Source organism: Prosopis cineraria, unplaced genomic scaffold, assembly GCF_029017545.1.
Source record: "Prosopis cineraria cultivar Desert tree isolate PC_DT_omini unplaced genomic scaffold, ASM2901754v1 PC926, whole genome shotgun sequence".
NCBI lineage: Eukaryota > Viridiplantae > Streptophyta > Magnoliopsida > Fabales > Fabaceae > Prosopis > Prosopis cineraria.
Genome location: NW_026556251.1, coordinates 23,410 through 33,424, shown reverse-complemented (window position 1 = coordinate 33,424; position 10,015 = coordinate 23,410). Strand labels below are relative to the sequence as shown.

Genomic DNA, 10,015 nt, shown 5'->3' with positions numbered 1-10,015 from the left:
CCATCCCCATGCTTCTCAAAATGATAAAAAAAAAACTAATACCGCGAATTAAACATTCCACGATAAAATTTAAAAATAATGTAAAAATAAAAAAATTAACGAAAATTATAATTAATTTTATCCCAAGTATATTCATTAAAAGTAAATCAAAAGCAACATTTTGTTAAAATTATGAATACTTAAGAATTATACATATTATTTAGTAGTTGTCCAAAAAATTGTATTATTTTTAAATGATAAATTATATGATTTTATAGAAGCAATCCCATGAAAACAATCAATGTTTAAAGACATTAACAAATAACATGTACACATGCAAATGGGATATAGCTCATACACATTCCTACCGATCAGCGCGGGCTTGATATCTCCGCGCGTTGGCATTTAACTTGGCCCAATTCAGTGCTCGGACGTATTAGGCTTTTATCTTGATCAGGCCCAATAAACAGGGGCTAGAGTAGGTTAACCGGCCCACTATGCAATTAAGAGAACTTGGAACAGAGTAAGTTGAACTGCGAGAATACTGTGAACTTTCATAGCTGAAAGACGAAGGGGAAATGAGCTTGACTATTTCCATTTTCTACTGTGAAATAAATTTCAAATCCTGGGGCTGATTGTTATTTTTTTCTCTCCTTTTTCTTTAAATAAATGAAGCATTCAACACTCTTTCAAAGGGTTTATATTTTAAAAGCAGGTTCCAAATTAAATTTCTATACTGGAAATGAGAGATTGTTAGTTTCAGACGATGGATTGTGTGAGAAAGAGAGAGAAGGAAAATAAAGACTGGATTTTTTTTTTTTAAATGAAAGGACAGTGTAATAAGCGAGTGGATTTTTAATATTGAGCATTTTCTAAAAAATGATGCAAGATATTAGGTAGTTCTTATTTTCTGTTCAACTGTATCCTTATTTTATTTATTATTCCTTTTGAAAAAATGATCTATTATAATTTCAATTGTTATTAAAACAGTTATATAGAGTATTTAAGGATTAAAATTTCAACTAATTTTTTTAGAACATTAAAATAGTTAATAATATACTTTATATAATGGACTGAAGGGAATAAGGATGATTCTATGATATTTAGTTATCTGTTATTAGTTAAAAGATGATAAAAATGATTTAGAACAGTAAAATTTATAATTTTTAATGAAAAATATAATTTTTATAAGGAACTTAAGACTTGGAGCTCACGTATAAATAGTAATCAGGCGATGAAGACGTGGGGAGGGCGCAAAAATTGGCGTGAAGACAAAGAAAAAGGGGAAGGAGTAAAAAATTTGTCAAGAGGAGGGCCTTTTTGGTATTTAACTGTTTAGGCCTGTACATGACAATAAACGAAATTGGAGGGTTTTTTTGGTGGTGCACTGTTCATGCAGTCGAAGAAATTTTAGATATAAAATCGTTGTTTAGATATAAAATTGATTGATACGTACCTTGTCAAATATCAAATATCAAATATCAAATATCAAATACTACCTTAGTAGTCTAAAGAATCGTCCCATATATTTCACTTTTCACTTTTCAATTTTACCTTATTTCGGTCGAATCTGTGTCCTAGATAGCAAGCACTTGTGGCATGGTAAGTGGTAACTCACAGCCGGCAAGTGCCGTTTGATTGCAGGGTGCGGAGTGTTCGATTAGGGCTGAGTTCTGCAGCTGCCACAGCGACTCCTATCAATCTGGTGAGGTATCCTTCAAACCTTGTTTAAAGTCACTTCCTTTTGAGTCTTGCTTCCATCCGTTGAAAACTCAAATCTAAATTTGATCCGAACCTTTTAACCTTGTTACCCTTTTGTCTAATCGTTGTATGTTAATACAGATAAGCGTATTATAACCCTTTGAATATTTTATTTTATCCTTCACGATTTGAGCGGGGGATCATCTGAACTGACTCGTCTTATTTGTGTGTTAAAAGCTTGAAATGGGAAGCGTCGTGGACAATCCGGAAACCCGGAAGCTTCCTATTCCGGGCAAGCGCAACATCCTCATTACCAGTGCCTTGCCTTACGTCAACAACGTTCCTCATCTCGGCAATATCATTGGATGTCAGTCGTCTATCTTAATTTTCTTCCCATAAAAAACGTGTTTTTATGATGAATTTTATAAGATTTTATGTTCTCTGTTGAGTTTGCACCAATTTCATGTTTTGGGGTGGGATGGAATATCTGTTTCTTAAGAATTTCTCTTGATTTAATGCATGACATTACTAGTATGTCGAAGCTTCTCTGTATATAGGGCTATTTTTGCATGATGTTACGGGAAAAAAAAAGAGAGAACTTGGCACTTGCTGTGGCAACTAGATTGCTCCATTTTCTTACTTCCTATCGAAAATGGAAGAATATTATGTATGTTTTCCTGTATAATTGAAGAGATGGCCAGATTTTATTTACTTTTCAGGATAATCTTCCTTTTTTTTGATTTTTTTAATGATAAAAATGTTTGGTCTTTCACTTATGTTCATGCGTGAAATGAGCATAAATGTTATTTTGATGTTGACCAGGTGTGTTGAGTGCGGATGTCTTTGCTCGATATTGTCGACTTCGGGGTTACAATGCCATTTACATCTGTGGGACTGATGAGTATGGAACAGCAACCGAGACTAAAGCCATCGAAGAGAAGTGTTCCCCGAAAGAGATTTGTGACAAGTAATTATTTTCTATGAAGTTATTTTGCATTTCTTTTTTAGAATTCAACCTAAGTTGTTATTGGTGGGGTTTATGGAGTAACTGAGTCGTATTAGACATGAAGGTTTACTGGCCTTCAATTACACTAGTCAATGACTCAAAGGAGCATTGCAAGTGCTTATTTGATTCTATTGAGATCACATTTTGCTAATATCACCCGAATTTGTTTATTTCCGATGATTTTGTTGGAAGTCTGAAAAAGAAAAACCTAATTTTTTTGATCCATGTCATTTGTATTTCTTAAAAAGCATTATATGGTTGTAGGGAAGTCAGTAACACCTTAAGCGAAATTTCAATGATTTTCTTCTCCTTTCCTATTTGTAGATATCATGCTATTCATAAGGAGGTCTACAGTTGGTTCAATATAAATTTTGATGAATTTGGAAGGACATCATCCCCCCAACAAACTGAAGTTTGCCAAGCAATCTTTAAGAGGCTATTAGATAACAACTGGCTCTCCGAGAACACAATGCAGCAGGTGTTGAAATTTTTCTCGTATTTATGTATCAAGTTCATCTCATTATTTGATTTCTTATTTGTAAGTTTCTTCTTTTTCTCTTCTTGTTTGGTTGAAAGTCCGAGTGTTATTTCCTCATGTCAAGATTTAAATGATGAGATAATACTAGTTGCTTTACTTTATGTGTCTTTCATATTGCAGCTTTATTGTGACACATGCCAAAGGTTCTTAGCTGACCGGCTTGTGGAAGGTACTTGCCCAACACCAGGATGTGAGTATGATTCTGCACGGGGTGATCAATGTGAGAAGTGTGGGAAGCTTTTGAATCCAACTGAGTTGAAGAGTCCCAGGTGCAAGGTAGAACGCTGCCCCCTTCTGATTTTTCATTTTAGCTTCATTTTTTTTTCAATTTAGTGTTCAACTAGAACAGTCTTCCTTATTGCACGTGGAGAATTCAAACTATTTTGGAAAGGTAGTAATGAAAGCATTTGTTTTAGAATATAGTACGTTGATATAATGCCACATTAATCATCACCAATAAGCTATGAGTTTTGTAACCTTAAAATGCTGTCTTCCTTTGTCCTCCCTTATGCTTCTTGCAGCAATAGTTTAGAAACACACAGTAAAATTTGTTCTTCACTGGTAGCACAATTTTCATTGTTGATGAAGCGAGGGAAATCTGTTGACTGCTTTGCTTATAATTTGGAATTTTGTTGATGGCAAAGAACTTGGGGCAATTGACAGAGATTTTTCTATTGTATCCTTATTCCTTCTGTAAGGAGAGATTGAAATCTTAGGGATACGGGAGAGAAATGACCTATTAGATGTAACTTGATCTTGTACTCTTTGAGCTTTGAATGAATAATCTTTTAATTAAAAAAAAAAATCTTAGGGCTGGGGTTTCTTTGAGTGGATAGAGATTAAAACCTCAAGGAAAGAGGGTGGCTTTCAGTGATAGTGGAAGAACCTCAAGAATGTGGTTGGAGATTGGATGTAAGCTTAGATTGGAGCCAAATCTAGATAGGTTTCTTGTGTTTGATCTGTCTTTCTTGCTGCTATATGTTTTCACTGCCATTTACATATTGCTGCCAATTCCTTGACCTTTGCTACATCTTTATTTGATAATCTTGCTAGAATTTAGTTTAATTTTACATTACAAGATTATTTTACAAAATTACTTTCTTACTTTGGTTATTTAGCATTTCTCCCACAAATTGTTGATACATCCAATTCACCCGCCTCTTTGGCCCTTTGTTATTCCCACCAAAATCAGCAAAACAACTTTTGGGTTAGATTTGTACATAATTTTCTTTTTTTTCTTTTTTTTGCCAGGTTTGTCAAAATGCTCCACGCATTCGTGATACAAACCACTTGTTTCTTGAACTTCCTCTGTTGAAGGATAGATTGGAAAAATATATAAATGAGATGTCAGTTGTGGGGTTGTGGAGCCAGAATGCTATCCAGACAACACATTCGTGGCTTAGAGAAGGATTGAAGCCACGATGTATAACCAGAGACCTGAAGTGGGGAGTTCCTGTTCCTCATGAGAGATACAGTGACAAGGTCTGTTTGCTCATCTTTTGGGTCATTTGCATAGTTCAAAAGCTTGCTTCTGTAGTACTTGACCTATGGCTTATTATTTAATAATTTTTTTTCCAGGTTTTCTATGTCTGGTTTGATGCGCCAATTGGATATATCTCAATCACCTCATGTTTCACGTCTGATTGGGAGAAATGGTGGAAGAACCCAGAGAATGTGGAGCTGTATCAGTTTATGGGTAAAGACAATGTGCCATTTCACACTGTAAGTAGGTTGTTTATTTTTATTTTTTAATTTTTTTTGGGTGGGTTAGAATCTTAGGGGTTTATTTTTATCATTATTTTTTAATCGAAGGGTCTTCTGCTGTTAAGTGCTCTTCATGTTTGCTTGGGTTTATGTCTGTAATGTGTCGTGGAAGTGAATCTCCACAACTTGTAAGCATCTCGGCGTAGCAGCTATTCTCTTGGTGGAGTTCTGGGAGGCATTAACCTTGACATGGATGTGGCATCATGACACAATAGAAGTGCCCTTTCATAATTTAAAGTTAAATGTAGCATCTAATATTGTTGTGCAGCCTTTGTTAGACACAACGAATTATATTTGAACTCCCTCTGCTTCTTAGGTGGATTTATAATTGATGTCCTTTGTTTGAGCATTATTTGGGGAAGTAGTTGTTACACTTCTAATAAATCTCTTTCTTCAGGTGATGTTCCCCTCTACTCTACTTGGAACTGGTGAAAATTGGACTTTAGTGAAGACTGTTAGTGTTACTGAATACTTGAATTATGAAGCAGGTTTGAAATCTGCCTTATTATTGCCTTTAATTTAGTAGCTGTGGATGATGTATAACGATAATTGGCTGAACTTGACAAACTGAATTTTTATATTTATGTTTTCTAGGGAAGTTTTCTAAAAGCAAAGGCATAGGTGTGTTTGGTAATGATGCTAAAGATACTGACATTCCAGTTGAAGTTTGGAGGTATTACTTGCTAACCAATAGGCCTGAGGTAACTCTATTCTTAAAGCATACTATATTCAGTGGTGAAGTGTTTGCCTTGAAAAACAAAAATTCTGTTCTTTCTTCTCTTAATATTCTTGTCTATACTAGTCTAACTACATTGAATGTGATCATGCAAATTAGGTATCAGATACATTATTTACGTGGTCTGACTTGCAAGCAAAACTAAATAGTGAGTTGCTGAGCAATCTGGGCAACTTCATCAACCGAGTTTTGAGTTTTGTTGCTAAACCTCCAGGTTGGTTTAATTATTGGATCATTGTTCCTTGAAATGTCAACTGATTAGCTCCTCTGTGTCATTCAAAATAAAATGCATGAGGACTATATGTTTTGGAACAACCACCTAACATAGGTCCTTGATCACAGTATTTAGGAAGTAAAAGGTTGCGTTTTGTTGCTTTCATCATTTCTCATTTCTGAAATATAGTTCTCCCCATTTTTCTATTATACTCTAGTTGTTAATTAAGTAAAGGTTTCTTACTTATTGTATTATGTTTTAAATTGTATTTATAACTTTTAAGAATTTTGTTTTTTTATTAATAAAATTATGAGTCCATTCAATTGCATTGTTTTTTGTGCTTTCTGTGTCTCCCTTCAGTTTTTCCCTCCCGGTTGGAGAAATGAATGTTTTGCCATGTCTTTTTGGTCTTTCTGGTAATATTCAGTTGTGTCTTATGTAGGTCAAGGATATGGTTCTGTTGTCCCCAGCATTCCTGCTGATGTAAGAGCTGACTCCCATGAACCAACAAAAAAATTGGCCGATAAAGTTGCTGCATATGTGGAGCAATATATAGAAGCTATGGAGAAGGTTGGTTCTGTTCTTTTTGGTTGATCATTATAATGTGTAGTTGTGTACCATTCCTTTTTAATCCAGTTGTTATTGCATTTTGATGGCATCTCTTTTCACAATCTATGAAGGTTAAACTAAAGCAAGGGTTGAAACTTGCCATGAGCATATCCGGTGAGGGTAATGGGTACTTACAGGTATGTCTGGAGCGTTATATCCCCCTCCATACGTGCCTTTTTTGTTCTTGGTTTCCGTTGGATATCTATTCATTTGGATGTTATATTTCTCTGTTCTACTTTTGATGTTGTGCCTGCTTATTCTTTGTTGATGTGTTTGATTACCAGACCATCCTGTCACTTATTTACAATTAAATTTTGTAGGAAACTGAATTCTGGCGTCTTTACAAGGAAAACCAATCTCTTTGCGCCCTAGTTATGAAGACTGCAGTTGGGGTTGTATATCTTCTTGCATGCTTATTGGAACCTTTTATGCCATCTTTCACTGTTGAGGTAAATTAACTTCAATGTATGTCTTATTTCACTTTGAGGAATTTTTATGTTAAAGCTGATTGCTTTTTTTGGAATATGTTCTCATTATTACTCTTTGATGGGATTTGAAGGTATTTAAGCAGCTAAATTTGCCTCCTGTGGTCCATGATTCACTTTGTGATGAAAAAGGGGATGTCGATAGGGTAAAAAGACCTTGGCAGATCATAAGTGCTGGTCATAAAATTGGGACACCTCAGCCTTTGTTCAAGGAGCTGGTATGTCATGCTCACTGGAATATAGGAGGGGAGAATAGCCCTTTTGGTTGAAATTTACTGATATATTGAATCTTGTTTACCAGAAAGATGAAGAAGTAGAGTTCTACAGGAAGAAGTTTGCTGGAAGTCAGGCAGATAGGATTGAGCGAGCAGAGGCTGAGGCTGGAAAGCTTGCTGATCAACTGAAGAAAACTAAAGTTTCAGGTTATATTTCATTTTTCCTGGTAGGAGAGCTACTGTTGATGGTCATAGGAGAGAGACAAGAAGTATCAAATAGATGAGGGGGATATTGTCCTCTGAAAAATTGCAAATGAAAAAAAAATGAGAAGGAAACGAGAATAATGAAACTGTAAATTTTACTGAAGGGAGCAAGAAATGTTAAGTACTGGGGGCATTTTATGTCCTTTTTTTTTTTGTAACTGTGACATATAGGTAAATTATTTGAAACAGTCCCCTGCAGATGCATTTCAAGTTAGTTGTTAGAAACTCAGTCTCTTGATAATTCAAAGATGTCTATAAATTCTTGAAGAATTCAACAATGCAGAAGCTGTTGAACATTGTATCCATGCAAGTTAGTCATATCACATGCTTGGGCTTGATTATCAAGTGTTGCTTGGGATATTTTGAACCCTTGTTTAAGCTTACAAATGTTCAATTGCAATTATCTTTTATCTTTTAGGACGTCTCGTGCTTAGCTTTTAAGCCAAAAATGCGGGAAGATTCCTTATAGAGTTGGGTTACTGTTTGTAACAGAGGGTAGCGGAAAGAAAAACCAATCAACAAAATCTTCAAGTGGAGGCAAAAACAAGGGTGCTGCTGAACCTGAAATTTCCATAACAAGGCTTGACATTCGTGTTGGCCTCATAAAAAATGCTAAAAAACATCCTGATGCAGACTCACTATATGTAGAAGAGATTGATGTGGGTGAAGAGCAGACCAGAACTGTTGTCAGTGGGCTTGTCAAGTATATCCCACTTGATGAAATGCAGGTATTTGACAATTATAGAAATATATTCAATTCATAGCAAGTTTAACTACTTTTGAAGGCACTATTTTGTCTACAAGTTCATTTACAATTATTGACATTGCAGAACCGGAAGGTGTGTGTCCTCTGCAACCTAAAGCCAGCAACCATGCGGGGCATTAAATCCCAGGCAATGGTTCTTGCTGCTTCCAATGATACCAAGGTAAGAAAGAACATGATGCCTTTACTTGTATATTAGGTTCTGCCTCTGTCTATAGTGCTTTAAATTACCTATGCAGTTTAACAAATGGTACGCTGTCCACGATCACATGCTGTCAATTGGCTAAAAGACATTAGAATGCTTTAATATTGATATTTGATTCTCTTATTATTCTGCGCGTGCCTTTACTTTCTCCCTCACAGTAACAGTAAGAATTCACTATTCTGCTTCCACTGCCTGAGTCTGCACAAATAGTTTCACACTAATAAACTGGTAAATTTTCACCTTGTGGGGTTAGTTGAAGCACAGATTAGGTCACCCATCTGCCATTTCAGTTCGACCAGAAAAAGTGAAAAACGGATACTTCAAAAAATCTGTTAATTTTCTGAGCTTTACAATACTGGTTCACTTGATCTTTTATTTTCCTTCATTACTTTGTAATGTTTGTCATTTGATTTTTCTCTGGGCACCAAACGTTCCTCATGTGGTTTTACATTCAGGTTGAACTGGTTGAGCCACCTAGCTCTGCAAATGTTGGAGAGCGAGTCACTTTTCCGGGACACAAGGGTGTTCCCGACGAACTCCTGAACCCGAAGAAGAAGGTCTGGGAAACGTTGCAGGTAGATCTGCACACCAATGAGGAATTGATTGCATGCTATAAGGATGTTCCATTCACCACATCAGCAGGCGTTTGCAAGGTTTCATCCATTGGAAATGGATCAATCAGGTAAACAATCATGAAGGCTTGGAGTCTTGGACTTTCAGAACAAAACATTAGAGAATGTCAAAAACAGCCAGATGGAGCTCTTCCAAGAGTATGGCTTACAAATTTTTGACCTTTCTATGTTTGCCATTAGATAATTTAATTGCAACTTCTACATTTATAAATTCAGAAACAGATCAACACAATATAGATGTGCGTGGGATTATCATTTTCGTATGTATCCTCCTTTTTAAGAAAATCTTGTTTAATAATACACTCTCTCCACTTACTTTTTTGAACCTAGAAATTTGAATTGATTATTGAGTAATTTAACTCTGTGGTCTTTCAATCTAGTGCGTTTGAAATTTTTGTTGTATGCGTTAGCTGCCTTTTAAATTAGTTTAGAATAAACACATATTTTAGTTCTATAAAGACTACTCGTGTTTTTGGCCGCCAGTGGAAACGCTGATTGTTTTGATTTTACAAAATAATGAAATAAAATGATGGACGATAATATTTTGGAAATTCCAGAGCAAGAAATGAGCAATGGTTCTCGCTTATAGGCGCTTATTGCTCTCGACCATTGGATCTCATTGAAGTACCAGATTGTGCCACGTGGACCAGCTGCTCAAAATCATATTTGAGAACCTGCGGATTTGACAACTAAATTTCAAATAATTAAGTCATCCAGTCCACACGTACGTTCAAATGTGGAAAATTAATTCATATAGAATTACCAATGGGCATTACTAAATGTATGGTTATGCAATGCTAATAAATAATTAATTCATATGTCTATACATTACTAATAAGTAATACATTACCAAACAATGTTTTTTTAAAGACAGTTATTCTGTTTGTTATTAACCGTTCCCATG

General features: G+C 35.4%; 1 protein-coding gene across 2 annotated transcripts; it reads left to right on the top strand.

The window, feature by feature from the left end:
* The first annotated feature begins 1,405 nt into the window (after positions 1 to 1,405).
* LOC129298818 (probable methionine--tRNA ligase) lies at positions 1,406 to 9,436 on the top strand. 2 transcript variants are annotated; one of them, XM_054937264.1, is made up of 18 exons: positions 1,406 to 1,684; positions 1,918 to 2,047; positions 2,503 to 2,647; positions 3,011 to 3,164; positions 3,345 to 3,500; positions 4,476 to 4,706; positions 4,803 to 4,946; positions 5,386 to 5,476; positions 5,583 to 5,689; positions 5,824 to 5,938; positions 6,381 to 6,508; positions 6,619 to 6,684; positions 6,868 to 6,996; positions 7,107 to 7,250; positions 7,334 to 7,454; positions 8,004 to 8,239; positions 8,342 to 8,437; positions 8,935 to 9,436. In XM_054937264.1, the coding sequence occupies exons 2-18, from the start codon at positions 1,924 to 1,926 to the stop codon at positions 9,163 to 9,165; spliced, it is 2,418 nt and encodes an 805-aa protein (XP_054793239.1). In that variant the 5' UTR covers positions 1,406 to 1,684; positions 1,918 to 1,923; the 3' UTR covers positions 9,166 to 9,436. The 2 variants fall into 2 exon arrangements, with proteins under 2 accessions (XP_054793239.1, XP_054793238.1); XM_054937263.1 differs by having other exon boundaries at positions 1,406 to 1,689.
* Positions 9,437 to 10,015: the final 579 nt, after the last annotated feature.